The following is a 24,982-nucleotide window of genomic DNA, read 5'->3' as shown; positions in this document are numbered from 1 at the left end:
TGGGTGTGGGGCTTTCTCGGTCTTTCCTGTCGGATCAGTTCCCCTGTGTATAAATAGTTCAACAGGCATTAGGCCAGAGACAGAAGGACTGTATAGCCCAGTGGTTAGTGCACTCCCCTGGGAAGAAAGGAGACCCACATTCAAGACCCTGCTAGCTAGCCAGAGCAGGAATCAAACATGAGAGTCCTAACCACTAGGCGAAAGCCTATAAGGGCATCCCAGTGCCGGACTCCAGGAGAGGACCCGGCTGTGAATCCTGAATGGAAGGAAGTGTCTCGGACTTAGCTACCCAAGTCACTTTAAGAGGTGGGGCTTAGGCCATACCCCTCTCCTTGGCATTTCCTATTGGCTGGCTTAGGTGGCTTCCCGCTTGGAACGCTGGCTTTTGTGGGTCTCACGGCACCTCTTCCCGCCCAAGCATTGTCCAGGGAGCCTGGACCCATAACTCAGAGCGGTGGCTTCCATTTGACGGCGGGGCACCTAAACGTTCGGTGTTGCTACGCTGTGTCTGAGTCCCCTTTGTGGATCTAGCTCTCAGACACACTGGAGAGAGCACCGCCTGGGAGGATGTGAATAATTCGGTATTCTGGGCAGGAAATAAGGCTTGCAGCTGTACTTTGGATGAAGAGGTTAAAGAGAGATATTAAACAGCTACCAAGTCACCGAATGAGTTTGGGGTCCGGGGGAAAAAATAGTATGGGATTGTATAATTAAAGCCTATCCTAACACGTACGCAGAAGGGGACCGAATACACAGAAAGGGGCCAAATTAAGGTTACATGGGCAACCTTAATACTGGCATTTCCTAACTGCTGAGTGCTTGACTTGGCAACCTCAAGCACATACACGTGCAGTGTGGAGCAAATGCTGAGGTTATTACTGGAGCAAACTGTCACTGAAGACAACGAACCAAATCCTCAGATGGTGTAAATTGGTGTAACTCCACTGAAGTGGCAATTTACCCCAGCTGGGGATCTGGCCCATTGGGAGCGTCCCTGAGTGATTTTGAGTATGGACTTCAAGATTTAGGCCAATGTAAATACCGAAATAATATGAATGAACTAGAAGCAATATTAACTAATTATTAACATTTAAACAGTTTAAAAGGAACCAAGACATCATTGTGTCTTCTGTATGGAGCCTGGAAAGCCTTGGCGGGAGGGGTTTTTAAATCGCAACGCTAAGTACAATTCTCCTGGGGAAGGGGGGTCTGAGGCAGGAAGGATGGAAGTGCAGCCTTGGACTGCTGGACCTGGAGACCTGCACAGAGCTCAGCTGTGAAGATTTCTGCCATGAACCGTCCCGGCTTTGAAGAGCACCTTTCTCACAAGAGCTTTGTGTGAGGAGACTGAAGAAATGCTTCTAATTTTGACTCGCTCCCAAAACAAAGGGGTTTGTCGCAGTCATTCTTTTGCTAAGCCGTTTAAAGCTTAAGCCTTCTAAAATATTGCTTTGTTACAAAGGACAAAGAAAAGGCTCTTTTTCTGAGTTCTCAGGAGGGACACTTCAAAGCGCTTACTCTCGCTCTTTTTCTGACGATATCACACTATTTTATTGGAACGTGACTTTAATGCTTACATAAGATGTCAGCCTGAAAGGATGGAGAGGATAAAGCATCTGCAGAATTGATACTGCACAGGCAATGGCAATACAGGCCTCTCCTCGCTGCCCCAGGGCGGCACTTAACCCTGAGCTGAAACGTTGGTCTACATTTTCAAAGCAACGAGGGAGTTTGGGGGCCCAACCTGAGACCCCCGCAAAGGGGCCATGTTTTCAGCGGTCGGGTGCTCAGCTCTTCATGAAAGCCAGTCCCCTTTAAGGTGTCTCAATTTGGGTAACTAAAAATAGAGACACTGAAAAGTCACGAATCGCTTTTGAAAATTTAAGCCAACACTCCTACGTCCCTAGTCTCATCCCCTTTGCTGCATGGGACAGTAACGTCACCAAGAACCAGAGCTGTTCCTATGATGGTATTGTTACAAACAAGTTGTCTGATGAATTTAGCCTTTTGTTCCTTTTCTGCACATTTGTTTGCTGCACACGAGTATTTGCAGAATTGTCCAGGCACACAAATCTCGGCAAGCCTGGTTGCAAACTACCCGCCTTGACTCTGCCTTCAATCGTTTACTTATCTGTCAGGTGTGATATGTCACGTGACATGATAGGACAGTGAGGTCTAAAGGATAGAGCACTGGACTGGGACTCAGTTGACCTGGGTTCTAGTCCTGGCTTTGCCACTGGCCTGCCGGGTGATTGTGGACAAGCCACTTCAGCGTCCTGTGCCTCAGTTTTCCTGTCTGTAAAATGGGGCCAGATAAGGGGGTTCAGAAAAGATTTCTTTCAGCGGGGGGGGGGGGTCCCCATCGAGTATGGGTTGTAGCTATTTGATGATACCCTGTATGGGTTCCAGTATGGGGTGGCAGGTGCAACTAGGGGTGTGTAGTTCTCTTAGGGTATTTGGGTCGCCCGTTCCATGATGCACTCTCCCCTGACCTGCAAACTTCCCCCCCAACCCAACCTCGCCAAGCTCACCATCAGAAGCAAGCTTCCGCAGACCAGGACCCACCAACCCAAAGCAGCACCAGATGCTGCCAGAACAACAGATACAAACCCTGCAGACATATCTCCACCTGCTACAATGATCAATGCCTCCCACAACACACCTTTCAAGATCCATGGATCCTACACAAGCCTGTCACAACCTGTGCTGTACCTCATCCAGTGCACTAAATGCCCCAATAATGACTCTGTGGGGGAAACCAGACAATCACTGCGCTCTCAAATGAACTCACACAGGAAAGTGATAAAAGACAAAACCACCACATCACCGGCGGGTGAACACTTTTCACAAAGAGATCGCTCTATGTCTGACCGATCAGTCCTCATCCTCAAAGGAAACCTGCACAACACTTTCAAAAGACGGGCCTGGGAGCTTAAATTCATAACTTTGATAGCCATTTCAATCGTAGTTTTAATAAAGACACTGGATTTATTGCTTATTACAACAATCTGCAACCCACTAACCTCCCTTTTTTGACCTATGTCTATAGGGGTGTCAACAGGCCACTTCACCTAGAATGGTTCCTTAGAATATACTAGAGGCAAGGTGGGTGAGGTAATATCTTGCAATGGGGGAGGGATAGCTCAGTGGTTTGAGCATTGGCCTGCTAAACCCAGGAGTTCAATCCTTGAGGGGACCATTTAGGGATCTGGGGCAAAAATCTGTCTGGGGATTGATCCTGCTTTGAGCAGGGGGTTGGACTAGATGACCTCCTGAGGTCCCTTCCAACCCTGATATTCTATGAACTATGTATGCTAAACAATCTGTTCCACCTTGGATTTAATGTGACACTCGGAGCACCTTTCCCAGACTTGAAGCAGAGCGCTGTGTAACTCAAAAGTGTGTCTCTCACCAATAGAAGTTGGTCCAATAAGAGATATTCCCTCACCCACTTTGTGCGTGTCTTTCTCTCACCACCGCCACCCCAAAAGACTCAACATTTTTCCCAAATGGTTTTTCTTCAGAATAATTTATGGAAAACATTCTCAGAATTTTTAATTCACAAAACTTAAAACCTCTCAATAACCATTCAGAGATCTTTTTTCTTTTTTGGGGGGGCGGGGGGGGGGAGGTGGGGGGGGGAGAACAGCTTTTTAAAATACATTTTACATTTAAAAAGGGAGTTTAATAATACTAACATTTCACAATATATTTAAATTTAAATTAAAAAACAAAAACTGTTGACCCTCTCCCCACAAATGCTTGTCATCCTGCCCTGGAGGTAATATACAATACACTGTACCTTCCTTTCTGACAATCAAGCCTTTATTAATCTATTTGAATTGCAAAGATGCCTCCTGGTAGGACCTTTTTTCCCAGCAGGCCCTCTGAAATTTGACAGAGCCAGGTAATTGTAATGGTAAGTGGGCTCTTCTCTTCTGCAACAGGCTGCTGCTTGCTGTTTATATATATATATATATATATATATACTTTTTGAATTTTTGCTACTATATATATATATATATATATAGTAGCAAAAATTCAAAAAGTAATAGCAATTTTTTTTTTTTTTTTTAAGTACATCAGCAGCAGGAAGCCTGCTAAACAACCAGTGGGGCCACTGGACGATCGAGATGCTAAAGGAGCACTCAAGGACAATAAGGCCATTGCGGAGAAACTAAATGAATTCTTTGCATCATGGCTGAGGATATGAGGCAGATTCCCAAACCTGGGCCATTCTTTTTAGGTGACAAATCTGAGGAACTGTCCCAGATTGAGGTATCAGCAGAGGAGGTTTTGGAATAAATTGATAAACTAAACAGTAATAAGTCACCAGGATCAGATGGAATTCACCTAAGAGTTGTGAAGGAACTCAAATGTGAAATTGCAGAACTACTAACTGTAGTTTATGTATCAGAGGGGTAGCCGTGTTAGTCTGAATCTGTAAAAAGCAACAGAGGGTCCTGTGGCACCTTTAAGACTAACAGAAGTATTGGGAGCATAAGCTTTCGTGGGTAAGAACCTCACTTCTTCAGATGCAAGTCATCTGAAGAAGTGAGGTTCTTACCCACGAAAGCTTATGCTCCCAATACTTCTGTTAGTCGTAACTGTAGTTTGTAACCTATAATTTAAATCAGCTTCTGTACCAAATGACTGGAGGATAGCTACTGTGACACCAATTTTTAAAAAGGGCTCCAGAGGTGATCTCGGCAATTACAGGCCAGTAAGCCTGACTTCAGTACCGGGCAAACTAGTTGAAATTATAGTAAAGAAAATTGTCAGACATGTAGATGAACATAATTTGTTGGGGGAAAAGTCAACATGGTTTTTTGTAAAGGGAAATCATGCCTTATCAATCTACTAGAATTCTTTGAGGGGGTCAACAAGCATGTGGACAAGGGGGATCCAGTGGATATAGTGTACTTAGATTTTCAGAAAGCCTTTGACAAGGTCCCTCACCAAAGGCTCTTAAGCAAAGTAAGCTGTCATGGGATAAGAGGGAAGGTCCTCTCCTGGATCACTAACTGGTTAAAAGATAGTAAACAAAGGGTAGGAATAAATGGTCAGTTTTCAGAATGGAGAGAGGTAAATAGGGGTGTCCCCCCGGGGTCTGTACTGGGACCAGTCCTATTTAACATATTCATAAATGATCTGGAAAAAGGGGTAAACAGTGAGGTGGCAAAATCTGCAGATGATATAAAACTATTCAAGATAGTTAAATCCCAGGCAGACTGCGAAGAGCTACAAAAGGATCTCTCAAAACTGGGTGAGTGGGCAACAAAATGGCAGATGAAATTCAATGTTGATAAATGCAAAGTGATGCACATTGGAAAAAACATAATCCTAACTATACATATAAAACGATGGGGTCTAAGTTAGCTGTTACCACTCAAGAAAGAGATCTTGAAATCACTGTGGATAGTTCTCTGAAAACGTCCACTCAATGTGCATTGGCAGAACGTTGGGAATCATTAAGAAAGGGATAGATAAATATCATGTTGCCTCTATATAAATTCATGGTACGCCCACATTTTGAATACTGCGTGCAGATGTGGTCGCCCCATCTCAAAAAAAGATCTATTGGAATTGGAAAAGATTCAAAAAAGGGCAACAAAAATTATTAGGGGTATGGAACAGCTGCCATATGAGGAGAGATTAATAAGACTGGGACTTTTCAGCTTGGAAAAGAGACAACTAAGGGGGGATATGATAGAGGTCTATAAGATCATGACTGGTGTGGAGAAAGTAAATAAGGAAGTGTTATTTACTCCTTCTCATAACACAAGAACTAGGGGGACACCAAATGAAATTAATAGGCAACAGGTTTAAAACAAACAAAAGGAAGTATTTCTTCACACAGGGCACAGTCAACCTGTGGAACTCTTTGCCAGGGGATGTTGTGAAGGCCAAGACTATAACAGGGTTCAAAAAAGAACTAGATAAATTCATGGAGGATAGCTCCATTAATGGCTATTAGCCAGGATGGGCAGGGATGGTGTCCCTAGCCTCTGTTTGCCAGAAGCTGGGAATGGGCGACAGGGCTGGATCACTTGATGATTCCCTGTTCTGTTCATTCCCTCTGGGGCACCTGGCATTGGGCACTATCAGAAGACAGGATACTGGGCTAGATGGACCTTTGGACTGACCCAGTCTGGCCGTTCTTATGCTCACCCATAGTATGGAAATCAAGCATTTAAATAACCTCCCTCTGGGTGCATTTATAATCAAAACGGTACCAGTACATGAACAGTGGGGAGGTTTCGCATTTAATAGAACCGGCTGTAAGTTCACTGCCTGGATAAAACCAGTTAGTAGTTTTCAGTCTTACTGGAGTAACAGTATTACAGCAACCTACCCAAAATAAAAGTAGGGTCATGGCCACAAAGTAGGATCCCAAATGCACCTCCATGGAACAGTTCTCTATGGTAGGAAAACATTTCATATTGTGCTGAATCTTGTCCACTAACAGCTTTGGCTGGATGGCAGAGGACTTGAAATACTGGGCACCCAAATACACCTCTACCCCGATATAACGCAACCCGATATAACACGAATTTGGATATAACGCGGTAAAGCAGTGCTCCGGGGGGGCGGGGCTGCACACTCCGGTGGATCAAAGCAAGTTCGATATAACGCGGTTTCACCTATAACGCAGTAAGATTTTTTTGGCTCCCGAGGACAGCGTTATATCGGGGTAGAGGTGTACTGTGTTTCTACACCAGGTATGCAATCTCCACTTTCAGCTTTCTCCTGAACATTCCCCTGACACAAGCCTGGAGCAATCAATACCCCTCAAACAAGGAAAAACTTGTTAAATTCTCTACTGAATCAGTCTTAATCTTCTCTGCAGTTTGGAGGCAGCTAAGATCAAATGTCCAGTGATCGATACATTTAAAATAAAGTAGCTTCATACCTCTTCCCTCCTACTGTAACCTTTTGTAACCTTTATGTTGAAATGTTCCCAATATTACCTTGTTAAAGATAAGGGTTCAATAAAACCCAACTTTAGTTTTTTAGGTTTGACTGTGTAGGTCAGTTACAGACAATCGATTTAGGAGAGGCCTGCTAGGCGACACTTGGAATGATAGAATCAAATGTTATTAAAAAGAAACAATGATTCGTTAGGCAAACGGCTTACACAAATGTTACTATTATCCTGACACTCAAAGGTGAAATGGGTGATCAGCCACAGCCGTCTCATCCTGGAACCCTGGATGTTAATTGGCACGCTCCCACAATTTAGCAAAACCACTCCTTTTAGATGCCATTATAATACGAATTAGCATTAAACTGTCCTTTACCATTCTGAGAGTTCCACCACCTTCCTGTTGGCTCTTTACCCATGATTTAAATTAACATCTGCCCCAGTGTCCTTCCCATGCTCTTAATATAGACAGCATTGTAATAAAACAGTCACAATTCTCAAAAACACTAATGAAAAATCTTGCTCAAACCGGTTATAACCAAAACTAATGTACTCAATGATTTTTTTGCCTCTGTCTTCACAAACAAGGTCAGCTCCCAGACTGCTGCACTGGGCAGCACAATATGGGGAGAAGGTGACCAGCCCTATGTGGAGAAAGAAGTGGTTCGGGACTATTTAGAAAAACTGGATGTGCACAAGTCCATGGGGCCGGATGCGCTGCATCCGAGGGTGCTAAAGGAGTTGGCGGATGAGATTGCAGAGCCATTAGCCATTATTTTTGAAAACTCATGGCGATCGGGGGAGGTCCCGGATGACTGGAAAAAGGCTAATGTAGTGCCCATCTTTAAAAAAGGGAAGAAGGAGGATCCGGGGAACTACAGGCCAGTCAGCCTCACCTCAGTCCCTGGAAAAATCATGGAACAGGTCCTCAAGGAATCAATTATGAAACACTTAGAGGAGAGGAAAGTGATCAGGAACAGTCAGCATGGATTCACCAAAGGGAAGTCGTGCCTGACTAACCTAATTGCCTTCTATGATGAGATAACTGGCTCTGTGGATGAGGGGAAAGCAGTGGATGTGTTATTCCTTGACTTTAGCAAAGCTTTTGACACAGTCTCCCACAGTATTCTTGCCGCCAAGTTAAAGAAATATGGGCTGGATGAATGGACTGTAAGGTGGATAGAAAGCTGGCTAGATCGTCGGGCTCAACGGGTAGTGATCAATGGCTCCATGTCTAGTTGGCAGCCGGTTTCAAGCGGAGTGCCCCAAGGGTCGGTCCTGGGGCCGGTTTTGTTTAATATCTTTATTAATGATCTGGAGGATGGTGTGGACTGCACTCTCAGCAAGTTTGCAGATGACACTAAACTAGGAGGCGTGGTAGATACACTAGAAGGTAGGGATCGGATACAGAGGGACCTAGACAAATTAGAGGATTGGGCCAAAAAAAACCTGATGAGGTTCAACAAGGATAAGTGCAGAGTCCTGCACTTAGGACGGAAGAATCCCATGCACTGCTACAGACTAGGGACCGAATGGCTAGGTAGCAGTTCTGCAGAAAAGGACCTAGGGGTCACAGTGGACGAGAAGCTGGATATGAGTCAACAGTGTGCTCTTGTTGCCAAGAAGGCTAACGGCATTTTGGGCTGTATAAGTAGGGGCATTGCCAGCAGATCGAGGAACGTGATCGTTCCCCTTTATTCGACATTGGTGAGGCCTCATCTGGAATACTGTGTCCAATTTTGGGCCCCACACTACAAGAAGGATGTGGAAAAATTGGAAAGAGTCCAGCGGAGGGCAACAAAAATGATTAGGGGTCTGGAGCACATGACTTATGAGGAGAGGCTGAGGGAACTGGGATTGTTTAGTCTCCAGAAGAGAAGAATGAGGGGGGATTTGATAGCAGCCTTCAACTACCTGAAGGGAGGTTCCAAAGAGGATGGAGTTCGGCTGTTCTCAGTGGTGGCAGATGACAGAACAAGGAGCAATGGTCTCAAGTTGCAGTGGGGGAGGTCCAGGTTGGATATTAGGAAACACTATTTCACTAGGAGGGTGGTGAAGCACTGGAATGCGTTACCTAGGGAGGTGGTGGAGTCTCCTTCCTTGGAGGTTTTTAAGGCCCGGCTTGACAAAGCCCTGGCTGGGATGATTTAGTTGGGAATTGGTCCTGCTTTGAGCAGGGGGTTGGACTAGATGACCTCTTGAGGTCCCTTCCAACCCTGATATTCTATGATTCTATGATTCTATGAAAACATAATGGTAACACAACCCCAGGTCATGTGCTTGCCAACTCTGACTTGCCCAGAACACTCTGTCTCCAACTTATCTTTAACTTTTCTCACACTAGCAACTTCATTTTCCCATATTCCTCTACACTTTGGCTCAAAACCTAACTTCTACGGATTTTAATTTTAAGCATCTTCTAGGGCAGAGGTTCTCAAACTGTGGTCCATGGATCACCAGTGGTCCGCGAGCTCCATTCAGGTGGTCTGCGGATAGTTCCCTCTAAGATGCACGCCTGGGTGGCCACACACAAGAGAATCAAGGGCCACCCACCTAATTAGTGGAACTGCGCAGGTGTGGCTCCACTAATTAGGTGCCTGGACCCTGGAGAAGACGCACATGTAAGGTGATGTGGCTGCCTTGGGGACAATATGGGGAGGTGGGAGGGGACAGTGGGGGGAATTTGTCGCTGCAGCCCTGCATGTCCCCAGAGAAAGAGGCGACTTTCCCCAGCTCCAGGGTTGCGGCTGCCGGTGAGGGACAGCCCTCCTTCCCAGCCTCAGCTCTGTGGCTGCTGTGGTTTCCCAGCCCCAGCTCGGGGGCTGCCGCGGCAGGGGAGAGAGGACACATCCATCGCATTAGAAAAGTAAGACTACTGATGTTAAAAAATGAATTGTGTGCTTTTATTTGTAGAACAAAAAACCATTAATTATTATTAAGGTTTTTTTATATATATAGCGCTTTTATCCAAAGCGCTTTACAATAGTTAGCTAATGGTAAAAACGACTTTTGGAAAGATCATTAAGTGGTCCGCTGAGACCCTCGGCAGTTTTCAAGTGGTCCGCGAAAAAAAAAAGTTTGAGAACCACTGCTCTAGGTGCTACACAATAAACCATATTTGTAGGTTCCTTTGATCTTAAGGGCCTCAGAGGTACATAGATACATACAGACATGACAGAGACAATACTGGTGAACTTTAGAGCTGGGAGATTAGAGAGTCAGACTAGAATGTGAGTGATTTCAGGGCTGTGAAGCACACAGATGGCATGCGCCAATGTGCTGCTTCATTTCTCTTATATTTTTGTCTAGTGTTGGCAGCACACTTCATTGTAACCACCGATGAGTCCAGCAATGTGATTCCAGGCCTGTAAGTTACATTACCCTCTGCTCTGAGAGACTTCCGGCATTTCAGCCTTTCTGAAGACGCACTGGAGGGAGACGTTGAGTGGATATTAGTCATAGCGTGGCTGGAAAAAGGAAATCCTTCCTAAGAAAAATGTCATGTTTTTGCAAATTTGTCTATCCCGAATAGGGCTGAAAAGTCGAAAAAGCAAAATGGTTCACAGGAAGGGATTCCCAGAAAAAACCCATTTTGGAATTTTTCAGCTTTCCCTCTGCCTGTCTGGAATGCTCTTGTCAATGTCACTTTTTCCCTGGACAGAAAATGAAACTGACGGAGCCTTCCAGGTGGGCTGTCTGGGAGCGGTGATTTTGAGTTTTCCTGGGGAGGGGGGATGGAAATTTTTCAGCAAAATTTAAAATTTTTCCCGTGCAAAATTGAATTTTTCCAAAAAGGATATTTTCCAACAGGAAAGTGGTGACCCTCTCAACTATGAAGCAACATAGGACTGGACCACAAGAATCAGAGCTAAGGACTTTTATAGCATCTGCACTCGGTACAAAGGAAAACATATAGGTACATGCCACCATCGATATATGCATTTCCACAGAAGGAGACCTGGAACACACACTCACCAGTGGGTTATCTACACTCTGAACCGCTCTCTGCTTCTAGCTATCCACATCATGTGTGTGTAACCCAAAAAGATATGCCCAGTTGCCTCCTTCCACATCACACTGGGTCCATCCAAATCCTAGGCTGCCGTGTTCTGAGTTAGCAGGAGAGATTTTTACATTACCTCGTGTGACAAATAAAAGGCAGCAATTCCCAGTGGCCAAAAGCAGCAGAGCATGGAGAATACGCTGAGGCCGAGATGATCCCTTGGGGGCATCATGAGGAAATTGTCTTCACTCTCTGTGTCACTCGAGTAGTCGCTCTGGAATAGCAAGTGGAAGAAGGAAGAAAGAAAAGACTCCGGTTAATAATTCAGTTACTCCTCCCCTGCCAAAGGTGCCGTCTGTGAGCACCTACGAGTAGAACCTCCCCGGTAACTTGAGGCGTATTTTTATAGCTCAGACAGGATAATCACCTTTCCAAAATGCAAAAAAAAAAAAAAAAAAAAAGGTCACATACAGGAGCCCCACACCCTCCATGGTCCCGCCTCCTGCTCCTCCTCTTCCCCCGTGGCCCCACCCCCTGGCCAGGCCAGAAGCCGGAGCTGAGACGTGGGAAGAGCTGCCCAGGGAGCCCTGGCCGTTGTGGGGAGCCCTGGACCCTCTACTGGAGCTAGGGTGCCCCAGAGCAGCGCCCGGCCTGTGTCCCTGTCCCTGGGCTGCGCTGACCAGGGCAGGGGGAGGGTCTGGGACTCTGGGGCTCCCTAGGCAACTCTTACTACTGCCCGTCTCCGGCTTCTGGCCTGGCCAGGGGCGGGGCCACGGGGGGAAGAGGAGGAGCAGGGGCGGGGCCTGATGGCGAGTGGGTGCTAAGGCTCACTTCAGCCCCCCACTGGGAAGAGGCTGGTGCCACACAGAGCCTCAGGCAGAGGCAGAGTGGTGCCACAGGGAATCCAGGACAAATGCTGTCCTGGAGTCATTCAGCCTGGGACCGGGACGTGTACATTTCGGGACTGCATTGTATGTTGCTAATGCTGTTTCAAGCATCTCAAGGCATTTTGGGAAGGGTTAAAGATGTGAGTGTGGAGTGGAGGATTCCTTTGCAGGTTGCAAGGAACAGCACACACATCCTCCCGCAATGGAACGGTTACCAGACTGCTCATTTTACAATCCCAGCATAGAGCCTGTCTGGCCTTGCTGGGGCTAGTTACAATACTGACCATGGCACAAGCACGTGGAGGAGAGGAAGGTGATCAGGAACAGTCAACATGGATTCACCAAGGACAAGTCATGCCTGACTAATCTGATTGCCTTCTATGACGAGATAACTGGCTCTGTGGATGAGGGGAAAGCAGTGGACATGATATATCTTGACTTTAGCAAAGCTTTTGATTTGGTCTCCCACAGTATTCTTGCCAGCAAGTTAAAAAAGTATGGGTTGGATGAATGGACTATAAGGTGGATAGAAAGCTGGCTAGATCGTCGGGCTCAATGGATAGATGTCTAGGTGGCAGCCGGTATCAAGCGGAGTGCCCCAGGGGTCGGTCTTGGAGCTGGTTTTGTTCAACATCTTCATTAATGATCTGGATGATGGGATGGATTGCACCCTCAGCAAGTTTGCGGAAGAGGTAGATAGGCTGCAGGGTAGGGACAGGGTCCAGAGTGACCTAGACAAATTGGAGGATTGAGCTAAAAGAAACCTGATGAGGTTCAGTAAGGACAAGTGCAGAGTCCTGCACTTAGGACTGAAGAATCCCATGCACGGCTACAGGCTGGGGACCGACTGGCTAAGCAGCAGTTCTGCAGAAAAGGACCTGGGGATTACAGTGGACGAGAAGCTGGATACGAGTCAGCAGTGTGCCCTTGTTGCCAAGAAGGCTAATGGCATATTGGGCTGCATTAGTAGGAGCATTGCCAGCAGATCGAGGGAGGTGATAATTCCCCTCTATTTGGCACTGGTGAGGCCACATCTGGAGTATTGTGTCCAGTTTTGGGGCCCTGACTACAGAAGGGATGTGAACAAATTGGAGAGTGTCCAGCAGAGGGCAACGAAAATGATCAGGGGACTGGGGCACATGACTTATGAGGAGAAGCTGAGGGAACTGGGCTTATTTAGTCTACAGAAGAGAAGAATGAGGGGGGGGGGGGATTTGATAGCAGCCTTCAACTATCTGAAAGGGGGTTCCAAAGAGGATGGATCTAGGCTGTTCTCAGTGGTACCAGATGACAGAACAAGGAGCAATGGTCTCAAGTTGCAGTGGGGGAGGTCTAGGTTGGATATTAGGAAACACTATTTCACTAGGAGGGTGGTGAAGCACTGGAATGCGTTACCTAGGGAGGTGGTGGAGTCTCCTTCCTTGGAGGTTTTTAAGGTCAGGCTTGACAAAGCCCTGGCTGGGATGATTTAGTTGGGGATTGGTCCTGCTTTGAGCAGGGGGTTGGACTAGATGACCTCCTGAGGTCCCTTCCAACCCTGATATTCTATGATTCTATGTCTGGACCCCAGGTGTAGTAAGTGTGACTCAGAGGAAGGCTGGTAAAGAGACAAGTGAAAATTAGCCCCAAGCCTCATGCATGGCTAACAAGTGTTAATATCCCTACGGCTTGACAGAGCTCTATTAACATATTTCCTTTCAGGGGGGAAAAAAATCAAATGCAAATAAAACATAACTAGTGCAGCCTGTTAATTAATCGCCTACATAGTCGAATCATGGAACGTGGGGAGGGGGTCTGACCTGAGCTTCTCAATCTGTCTGTTCTGCCTGTAACAGATTATTCCCTTTCCCACACTAAAGCCCCTCCCCCGCCAGCTACGATCCACTAGAATGATGAACATTTCCCCAAGGCCAGCGCATGTGGGACGCAGAACATCTGCCGGGCCTACACTTACATTATAGAACTTGCTCCTGCAGGAGAGAAGGATGGCTGCAGACCTCAAAGTGCTGAGAACTAAGGTTGGGGGGTTTCAAAGGGCCCTAAATTGCCATTGACAGTCCCATGGGAGTTGGGCCCCTTTGAACATCCCAGGAAAACTTGCTGTTTTGATTTTGCTTTGCTCACAACACACTTCGCACTGTTCTATGCAACTGGGGTGGCGGGGAGGGTAAATGGGGAAGGACGTCACTGAACCTGGGTCAGGCCACAAAAGTTGTATGATCGGGTCAGTACCACAGTGTCCAGGAATTGCTGTTACCCCAGGTGCTTTTGTTAATGTTAATAGGTCATTTGTTTTAAATGGAGAGACAAATACAACCTCAAAGCTCTACTGCACATGGGAGTTGGCACCTTGCAAACATGCATTTCAAACATCAAAGCTAGTTTCTGGATGGAGAATTCCCAAACTTGCATCTGAAATCAAAGAAAGAAGGAAGAAAAAAAATACCAGTTTGGTTTCCACTAACGAAGGAAATAAAAAGATGAAGTGGACTGAATGCAAACTGTATCGAAGAAAAAAAAAATCCATTTCTCACCTCAGACACTGACTGACAAGAAGCAGCTGTTACAGCTAAGTTCTAGACCCCTGAAAACAGTATGGTTTCTAGTGAAAACCCAGGAGAGAGTTCATTGTTCTGGGACTTGGGGTTCTACTATAGGGTCAGATTCTAGAGACCTGTACACACGTGCATAGCTTGGCTGCAGCATGACGAGGCCAGGGAGTAAAGTGTGTTTGCAGGCTTGGGCCCATAGGTTTGCATTTGCATTAATATTCCAGAAAGGAAGTTTATCCAGTGGTTAGGGTGCTGGTCTGGTGCTCAGGTGATGGGAGCTCAAGTCCCTACTCTGTCACAGACTGTGTGAGAGAGACCTTGGGCCAGTCACTTAGCCTCTCTGTGCCTTAGTTCCCCATCTGTACAATGGGGCTAAGAGCACTTCCCTATTTCATGGGGCATTCTGAGGATAAATATCTTCAAGATTGTGAGGTGCATGAATACTATAGCAATGGGGAGCACACAAATACCTGTGATAGATTCTTCAACTCACATAAATGCCATAGAAACTGCAAAGGTCTGTTAAATACCAGATTCCCATCTCACGCACATGTTGCATTATTGTTTCCTATGTCTAAACTCCCACTCGTGTGCAAGCCCTATAGGGTTTCTTCCAAAATAGGGGATTCTGTGCATCTGAGATGAGAATTGGACCATTCAGCTTTCTGCACACTCTGAAGAGTCATTGCTGGACTATTGAGCCATATCAGCACGAAGTTCATCACTGTGTTAGGGTGGAAGGCAATTCATTTCCCAACATTGGATGAAAAGGCTCCCCCCGCAGAACCGACTGTATGTATTTCACGGTAGCTGCACTCAAAGGAACATACATTGCTTTAGCATGCGCCAGCCTGTCCACGGAGAAACCTCCTTCACTGGCATTTGTTCTGGGCACATGTTGTACAACCTGAGCTCTCAGCCAGGAATTTTAGAATCAATATCCAAGTCTGACTTCAGTCATAAGAGGCCTTGGAATCCCGTTAACCATTTCATCCTCCATGTAGGCGCCACAAAGTAAGTCGAGTTTGTTAACACAGAGACCGGGGTGAAATCCTGGCTTCACTGAAATCAATCCCAAAACTCCCCTTGACATGACCTTGGGCAAGTTATTGAGCCTCCCCGGGTCTCAGTTCCCCATCAGAGCACTGCTCTATCTCGCAGAAGTGCTGTGAGGCTGGAAAGCCAGGCGCGAGTCCCGGGCACTCAGACACGATGGAGAAAAGGGCCACATAAGCACTGAGACAGATGTAACAGGTTTCGGTTTTTACTCACTTAAACATTCTCTCTTTTTTTCATTTTACAGAGAATATTTCAGACATCGCAGGATTTTTTTTTAACACGAGAACTCAAATCCATTCTCTTATGCTCTATGTATGAATAATTCACTCTCTCACTCCTGTATTTCATCAATAACTTGGGTTTCTTTAATAAGCTAGTCACTGAGACGTTGGCATAGCAGAGTGTGTGGGGTATGATGAATGATACTCCTGGAGAAGAGACAGCAGCCCAGCCGCAGAAGAATACCTCAGTAAGGAGCCGGTGCAGTATTTTAATGAAGCCTTATTTGATGGGTTGTCTAGCCATTAGCCCTGACATAAAGAACTGCCTGCAAGGTTACGGACCTCTTGAGATATCTAGATAGAGTTATGTACAGTTCAGGGGAGGCACCGGTGATCGTTGGTACCAGAGACATAGGGACAGGAGAGAGGACCCGGAGGCCAAATTTAGGCTGTCAGGTAAGAGATTAAAGTCCAGGACCTCCATGGTAGCATTCTCTGAAATACTTCCAGCTCCATGCACAGGGCCAGGCAGAACTGCTGGGTCTCAGTGCGTGGATGAGACGATGGTGTAGGGAGGAGGGTTTTAGGTTTAGTAGGAACTGGGGAACCTTTTGGGAAAGGAGAAGCCTATACAGGAAGGATGGGCTCCCAAACCCAAATGAAACCAGATAGCTGGCATTTCACATTAAAAAGGTCACAGAGGAGTTTATAAACTAAGGGCCGAGGGAAAGTCGACAAGTGCAGAAGAGCACATGGTTCAGACAGAGACACCCCTTAGGGGAGGATTTATTAAAGGGGATAATCTGTGTCCTAGCAAAGAGGAGAGGATAGAAGTTGACAAAGTACAGGCAGGAACTCAAGAGAAACAGTCAAATGAAAGAGAGTCCCATTCAATTACATCACAGGAAGGCAGACAACTAAATATTGACAAATGTTATAAGTGCTTATTACAAATGCTAGAAGTCTAAATAGAGAGACAAGGTAGGTTGGGTCATATCTTTTAATGGACCAACTTCTGTTGGTGAAGCAATATTAAAAAGGAACAGTCACATGCAGAGAAACCATTTCAAAACAGCATAAGAGAGGCTCAAACTAAATGTATACCCTAATTAAAAAACACAAACAGTAAGCGGACCAAAGAAACGCCGCCTTGGCTACACAACAGAGTAACAGAAGCTGTTAAGGCAAAAATGCATCCTTTAAAAATTACCTCCCCCACCTTGTCATTCTAATATCCTGAGACCAACATGGCTACAACAGCACTGCAAACAGAAGTCTAAATACTAAGCTGGGTGAACTTGAGTGCCAGGTATTCACTGAGGATATTGATATAATAGGTATTAAAGAAACATGGTGGAATGAGGATAAACAATGGGACATAATAATACTAGGCTATAAAATATACAGGAATGACACAGCAGGTTGTGCTGGTGGGGGAGTGGCATTATATGTGAAAAAAAGCATACAGTCAAATATACACCTTTACCCCGATATAACGCTGTCCTCGGGAGCCAAAACAGCTTACCGCGTTATAGGTGAAACCGCGTTGTATCGAACTTGCTTTGATCCACCGGAGCGCGCGGCCCCGCCCCCCCGGAGCACTGCTTTACCGTGTTATATCCGAATTCGTGTTATATCGGGTCGCGTTATATCGGGGTAGAGGTGTAGTACAAATCTTAAACGAATCAAATTGTACCATAGAATCTCTATGGAGAAAAATTCTGTGCTTGAATAATAGGAGTATAGCAGCAGGGATACACTACCCACCACCTGACCAGGATGGTGACCATGACTGTGAAATGCTCAGGGAAATTAGAGAGGAAACAAAAACAGAAGACTCAGTAATAATGGGGGATTTCAAGTATACCCATTATGACTGGCTGGATGTCATCTCAGGACAGGATGCAGAGATAAAATTTCTAGACACGATTAATAACTGCTTCTTGGAGGAATTAGTCCTGGAACCCACAAAGGGGAAGGCAATTCTTGATTTAGTCCTAAATGGAGCACAGGATCTGATCCAAGAGGGGAATATAGCTGAATCACTCGGTAACAGCAACCATAATGTAACTGAATTTAACATCCGTGCAGGGGGGGTGGAAATACCAAAGAAACCCACTGCAGTAGCATTTAACTTCAAAAACCCACTGGAAGCATTTAACTTCAAAAACTACACAAAAATGAGGAAGCCAGTTAAATGGAAATTAAAAGGAACAGTCACAAAGGTGAAATGCCTACAAACTGCATGGAAACTATTTTTAAAAAGCGTAGTAGAAGCTCAAACTAAAATGTATGCCCCAAATAAAAATTAATCAATACATTAAAAAAGGGTAAGAGGACCTAAAAAAAAAATAAAAAAAATACACCACCGCCATGGCTAAACAACAGAGAAAAAGAGGATATTAAGAGGCAAAAAGACATCCTTTAAAAAACGCATGTCAGATCCTACTGTGGAAAATAGAAAGGAGCATAAACTCTGGCCAGTCGAGTGAAAATGTATAATTAGGCAGGCCAAGAAAGACTTTGAAGATCGATTAGCAAAAGACACCAAAACCAGCAGTAAAATATTGTTAAGTACATCAGAAGCAGGAAGCCTGCTAAACAATCTTTGGGGCCACTGGACGACCAGGGTGCTAAGGGAGCACTCAAGGAAGATAAGGCCTTGCAGAGAAACTAAATGAATTCATTGCACCAGTCTTCACTGCAGAGGATGTGTAGGAGATTCCCACACCTGAGCCATTCTTTTTAGGAGACAAATCTGAGGAACTGTCCCAGATTGAGGTGTCAGCAGAGGAGGTTTTGGAAGAATTTGATAAATTAAACTGTAATAAATCACCAGGACCAGATGGGATTCACCCAAGAGTTTTGAAGGAACTCAAATATGAAACTGCAGAACTACTAACTGTGGTACATAATGTATAGCTTAAATCAGCCTCTGTCCCAGATGAGTGGAGGATAGCTAATGTGACACCCAGTTTTTAAAAATGCCTCCAGAGGTGATCCTGGCAATTACTGGCTGGTAAGCTGAACTTCAGTACCTGTCAAATTGTCTGAAACTATCGTAAAGAACAGGATTATTAGACACATAAATGAACACAATATGTTAGGGAATAGTCAACATGACTTTTGTAGGGGAAAATCAAGCCTCACCGTCTATTAGAATTCTTTGAGAGTGCCAACAAGCGTGTGAGCAAGGGTGATCCAGCTGATATAATGTATATGATATAATGTACTTGGACTTTCAGAAAGCCTTTGAGTTTGCTCTTAACCAACTAAGCTGCCATGGGATAAGAGGGAAGGTCCTCTCCTGGATCAGTAACTGGTTAAAAGATAGGAAACAAAGGGTAGGAATTAATGGTCAGTTCTCACAATGGAGAGAGGTAAATAGCGGGGTCCCACAGGGGTCTGTGCTGGGACCAGTCCTATTAAACATATTCACAAATGATCTGGAAAAAGGGGTAAACAGTGAGGTGGCAGTGAGGTTTGCAGACAATACAAAATTACTCAAGATCATAGGTGCCCATGAAAAAAAAAAATTAACGTGTGCTTAGCACCCACTGGCAGCCAAGCACCCCCTGCCCCCCAGAGCCCTGCTGATCAACTCCACCCCCTCCCTCCCAGCGTCTCCCACCCGCCACGATCAGCTGTTCTGCACCTTGAAGGAGGTGCTGGGGGTAGGGTTGCCAACCCTCCAGGATTGTCCGGGAGTCTCCAGGAATTAAAGATTAATCTTTAATTAAAGATTATGTTATGTGATGAAACCTCCAGGAATACATCCAATCAAAATTGGCAACCCTAGCTGCAGGGAGGGGAGGAGGGAGGAGCAGGGACAGGGTGCGCTTGGGGGAGGGGGTGGAAAGAGGCAGGGTGGGGGCAGGAAGAGGTGGTGTGGGGCCTTGGCGGAAGGGGTGGAGTGGGGGCAGGCCTGGGGCGGAGGTGGGAGGTGTCAAGCACCTCCCGGGTAGAGAGGAAGTCGGTGCCTATGCTCAAGATAGTTAAGTTCAAAGCAGACTGCAAAGAGTTACAAAGGAATCTCACTAAACCGGGTAACTAGACAACAAAACAACAGATGAAATTCAATGTTACATAAGCAACAGAGGGTCCTGTGGCACCTTTAAAACTAACAGAAGTATTGGGAGCATAAGCTTTCGTGGGTAAGAACCTCACTTCTTCAGATGACTTGCATCTGAAGAAGTGAGGTTCTTACCCACGAAAGCTTATGCTCCCAATACTTCTGTAAGCCTTAAAGGTGCCACAGGACCCTCTGTTGCTTTTTACAGATTCAGACTAACACGGCTACCCCTCTGAATGTTACATAAGAACGGCCAAACTGGGTCAGAGCAATGGTCCATCTAGCCCAATATCCTGTCTTCTGACAGTGCCCAATGCCAGGCGCCCCAGAGGGAATGAACAGAAGAGGAAATCATCAAGTGATCCATCCCCTGTTGCCCATTCCCAGCTTCTGGCAAACAGAGGCTAGGGACACCATCCCTGCACACCCTGGCTAATAGTCATTGATGGACCTGAATTTATCTTGTTCTTTTTTGAACCCTGTTATAGTCTTGGCCTTCACAACATCCTCTGGCAAAGAGTTAAACAGGTTGACTGTGCATTGTGTGAAGAAATACTTCCTTTGTTTGTTTTAAACCTGCTGTCTATTAAACTTCCTATTAAATATTGTTGATTCAATATTTAGCTAAATCAGTTTAACAACCAATGTAAATTCAAACCGGTATAACTTCCCCATGTAGACAAGGTCACACATTGGCCCGCCTAGAAAGGGTCTGCTGCTGGGGGTTAGCCCAGAAAGAAGCCACAACGCAGATGTGTGGGGAAGACAACACCTCCCTTGCAAATCTGTGCCTTGAATGGGCACTGGGCCATGCAACTCACATCCAAGTGTCTCTTGGCACAGCAGCTGATTCTCCCAGATACGCAGCGATGTGCCGCGCATACGGGATGGCAGGATCAAATTCTCTGCGTCTCTCCAAAGGCTGATGAAAAAAAGACTTGGATCTCTGCTCACATTTCCCTTTACTGCTGATCTGCCTTAACAACTCTGCGGCACAGCCAGGGAAGCTGTGGGATGAAACCCTTTTCCCTTCCTCCGTTTTAGTACCAGGAGGAGGGAGACCCCTTCGCTCACCAATAACTGGGGATGAGCACGGGGAGCCTGCAGGGCTCCTGCGGTGTCATTTAGAAGCCCGTTTCTTCTTTTAGACAGAGACATTTGTATGTCATTAACAACCCAGCGCGGCTCAGTCCCCGCCTCAGCAGCTGCTGCGCTAATGTTTTCTTCATTCACGCTGTGGCAACCTCCAGCCACTGATGCAGGGGCCGCACCCAGAGAGGCATGTTTGGGCCGCATGTTCCCATGCCAGGGGACCCACCCTTTGCGGTTTCCTCTCGGTGTCACATTCTGAGCACCGTGAGGGGGCAGGCAGGGGGCGAGACATGGGAGCGGCTGTGAAGATGGGGGGTGGGGCTGAGGCAGAAGGCTAGAGATCAGGGCTCTGTGTTCAAGTCCTGGGCCTGCCATAGACTCTGACCTGGGGCTCCTACCCTCCAAGCTACTGAGACGTCTGAGTTCCATTGAACTCGCTGGGAGCTAGGGACCCAGCTCCTTTGGAGAGCCTGGGCCGTAACCTCTCTGTGTCTCAGGCCGGGAACACTTCGCTCTCTCACAGGGGTGCCGGGAGGTTCCCTTCGCTGTCGATTCTGAGGTGCTCAGTTGCTATTGCACTGGGGGGCCCAATGAACAGGTTGATCCGGGCGCGGTGGGTCGAGGCAGCCCATTCATGCTGACCCCTGCTATCCCCTTTCCGTCAGCAGGGCCCCTGCTCCGTGACAGGGGCTCTCTTAAGCAGTGCGGGGTGTTGCGATTGCTATCAGAGCTGGCTTGGCACGAAGCGTTCAGCTCCCACCGGCGGCTGCCAATTCTGCAGAGCCAGCCGCGCTAACGCAGCGCTCTTCTGGCTTCGAGCCAGCTGCCTGTGGGCTCAGTGAGGCTGCAGGCCTGGCACGGGCCTAGCCCTGTGTCTTTGCTAGCGGGATCATGCACGGAGCTACTCCCCCCACACACACACACACATGCGCCATCATCTCAGCCCGGGTTCAAGCGCTTATCGCAGCCCCAGTGCCCACTCGGCACCGAGACAATAGACCCCCACACGCGGTGTGGAGAGACGGGGTCCCTGTTTGGGGCAGGGGGACAATTGCTGTGTGTTTGCTGTAGTACAGCAGCGCTCGAGGCCTCGACTGAGACCAGGGCCCCATTGTGCCTGTTGCACACAACACACATTCCTCCTCGCCTCTCTCAGACACGCAGACTCCCTGCCGCTCTCTCCTCAGACGGGCACCTCCACCGTGCATTTCCCCTGGAGCTACTCACCCCAGCTGGGGTGACCCGAACTCTACCCAGGACCCGAAGTGAAGACGTCCCATGGCTGCTCGGAGCACTTGTCCTAATACAGCAATTGGCCCAGCTCCCCCCCAGCAGAATTTTCTTTGTGGTAGAAGAGTAGCAGCTGGAGCCCCCAACTGAGATGGGGGCTGGGTTGTGCCAGGCGCTGTCCGTGCGCAGAGCGTGAGACGCGCCTGGCTCCAGAGGCTGGGCGATCTAACCAGGGCACAGAATGCTGCAAGGTCACATTGAAGGTCGGGGGCAGACATGGGAGCAGGATGCAGGTCTCCTGAGCCCAGCGCCTGAGCCACCAGCCGACGCTGCTCCCTACAGCGATAGGAGGGCGTCTCTCCTACCTCCTCTGAAAGCAAAGAGGGAAAGCGCCTCCGGTTTTACAGAACCACGCCTCCGCAGACCCAATCGAACAGCCATTAGACTTAGCAGGAAGCGCCCCCCGGACCACAGCAGGGCACGTTTGGACTGGGCTCCTCTTGTATATTTGGTTGTTAAAGACCACAGAACCCTGTGCAAGAGGGAGAAGCCCATTCAGCGTGCACACAGGCCCTCCACTGATCCCCCCAGCACGTGGGCTCCAGGGGCAGTCTGCAGCTCGCACCATGCTCTCACTGGAATTCCAGGTGGCCTCAGGAGGCCTGGCTGGTTTGAGTTCAACTAAAGGGAGGGGCTCTCGGAGCAGGAGTTAGGGCCAGATGTGTCAACAACAGCATCATGCAATTAAACACCCACTGTAATTCTCTACATCAAACCCCACGTGGAAGAGCTGGCTTTGAAGGGGACAGCTGCTCAATCTGTTCTCCTAAAATCCCAGCCCCCAGAGCTGACTGGCAAACGCCGCAGGACAGGGTTCTTACAGAAACTCCTCTGGCACACCTTGCTAAGACAACGTCTCTCGCGTGGAGTTAGTAGCCAAGACGGCATGGCGGCCACTAAACTGGCCGTGAAGAATTCCCCTTTCCCTGCCCTATCGGTACAGAAACAGCAAAGAAAAAACCATTCCTGCCTTTTGCTGCATGTCTCTGAGCCAATCAAAGGGTAATGCTAGCCCTAGGGAAAACGGAAGCTTGCAAACTCTTCCCATCCGGCCCTTTTTGAAGGGAGAAATCCCCTGGCCAGGGAACAACATAAAGAAATATTTAGCCTCTTAGGTTCTATTTGGACCATGTGAGGCTATGGACTCACCTTCACTCGGAACATCTGCATCAACCAACATAGTTAGAACTTTGTGGGGTTCAGGGCTGTTAATACAGTAACATCTTATGTGGACACGCTTCTTAGGGCAATTAGGGGTAGCCAGATCCAGGCAAGACGACCCAGGCCGCAGCCCAGCAAAGCATGTGCACCACTGTAAGCCTGTGAGGCTCCCTACTGAAGCGAACGGGTGAAATTCTGGCCCCACTGAAGTCAATGTGAATTTTGCCTGTGGCTTCAATGGGGCTGGAGGTTTCACCTGACGAGTTACAGTCCTGCGTGTGCTCAAGTGCCTTGCCGGATCGGGGCCACACCAGTCCTCGAAATGAGCATCATGCCCCTCCCACACCATTCGAAATAACGCCCCCCCATCCCCCGCCGATCAGGCAACATGCAATATCTGACCTCCAGCTCCTGGAAATCCTCGTCTTCCTCCACGTCATAGGAGAGGGTGTGGATCTTGATGTCGTCAGCGGAGAGGTCGATGAACTTGCTGTCGGGGTACTCCAGGCTGTCCTTAGTGGGGGAGCGGTCCTCAATGAAGGTGGTCTCACAGCACTCGGCGCTCACGCTCTCCCCCCAGGAGCGCAGCACGTTCTCCGAGTAGAGGATGATGTTGGGGCGGTAGTGGGACCCCACGGTCTGTTGGAGCATATTGGGGTCCAGCAGCTGCTGCACCGGGTCGCTCCTGCTTTGAGCAGCGAGGTTCCCCACAATGTGGCTCTGGTACTGTGGGGCTGGGTACACGGAGACCAGGCCATCTCTGTTCTCCGCCATTAAGTTCCTGGTGTTAATTAAGCCATTCTTTTTCCCAGCTTCAGCGATTTTACTGTGCATTAACACACTGGTCTGTTCTAGGAGCCCATCCATGTTTTTCTTCGCCTTCCTCCCACAGGGATCTTAGCTGGTCACTCGGAAACACTGGTCACACTGGAGTAATGGCTCCCATTTTCCTGAGGGGGGGTGAAATAAATACTAACATGAAAATTAAATAGCAGGACCTCCCAAATCTGCATCCGACACCTGGTAGCAGGTGTAACGACTGAAGCAATGTAGGCCCCGATCCTGCCAGCCACTCCATGCAGAGAGATCGCCCGGCCCACCCAGAGCCCCAAGTGCACACCACAGCTAGCAGGAGTGGGGACTTCCCAGGCCTTTTCTAACCGAGTCCTTTTAAAGCAAGGCTTTAACGCAGGGGTTCTCAACTGTGGATCGGGACCCCGTTCTAATGGGGTCGCCAAGGCTGGTTCGACTTGCTGGCGCCTGGGGCTGAAGCCCGAACCCCACTGCCCAGGGCCAAAGCCAAAGCTCAAGGGCTTCACCCCTGGGCAACGGGGCTCGGGTTACAGGCCCCTGCCTGGGGCTGAAGCTCTTGAGCTTCACCTTTGACCTCCCCCCCACACACACACCTGGGGCAGTGGGGCTTTGGGCCCCCCGCCCGGGGTCGGGTAGTAGTTTTTGTTGTCAGAAGGGGGTCGCAGTGCAATGAAGTCTGAGAACCCCTGTAGTTTAACACATCGAACAAGAGGGAACGCCCAAGCGACGGGCCCGAGCCGGCCTGGGGTTTACGCTTTCGCACTGGGCTGCGCCATGCCAAGAGGAGGATTTCAGCTGAGCACTGACCCTCAGGAGATATTCCACACTCATGGCACAAAAGCCCAGGAGCATCCACCGCACCTTCCCCTGTCAAATGAACAAAGAACGGGAAGAAAACACACATCTT

The 24,982-nt window shown here is 47.7% G+C and overlaps 1 protein-coding gene across 1 annotated transcript in view; it reads right to left on the bottom strand.

Moving 5' to 3' along the window:
- Nucleotides 1–24,129, bottom strand: part of SYNDIG1 (synapse differentiation inducing 1) — an 85,297-nt gene extending 61,168 nt beyond the window's left edge. Inside the window, exons 1-2 of the mRNA XM_065402127.1 lie at nt 23,665–24,129; nt 11,065–11,202 (exon numbers count right to left, since the gene is read on the bottom strand). Of these exons, the coding sequence (XP_065258199.1) occupies nt 11,065–11,202; nt 23,665–24,129 (603 nt within the window). The remainder of the gene's footprint in view (nt 1–11,064; nt 11,203–23,664) is intronic.
- Between the last annotated feature and the right edge of the window lie 853 nt (nt 24,130–24,982).

This window comes from Emys orbicularis, chromosome 3 (genome assembly GCF_028017835.1).
Source record: "Emys orbicularis isolate rEmyOrb1 chromosome 3, rEmyOrb1.hap1, whole genome shotgun sequence".
NCBI lineage: Eukaryota > Metazoa > Chordata > Testudines > Emydidae > Emys > Emys orbicularis.
The sequence above is the reverse complement of the archived record's forward strand: the minus strand, read 5'-3'. Positions and strand labels throughout refer to the sequence as shown.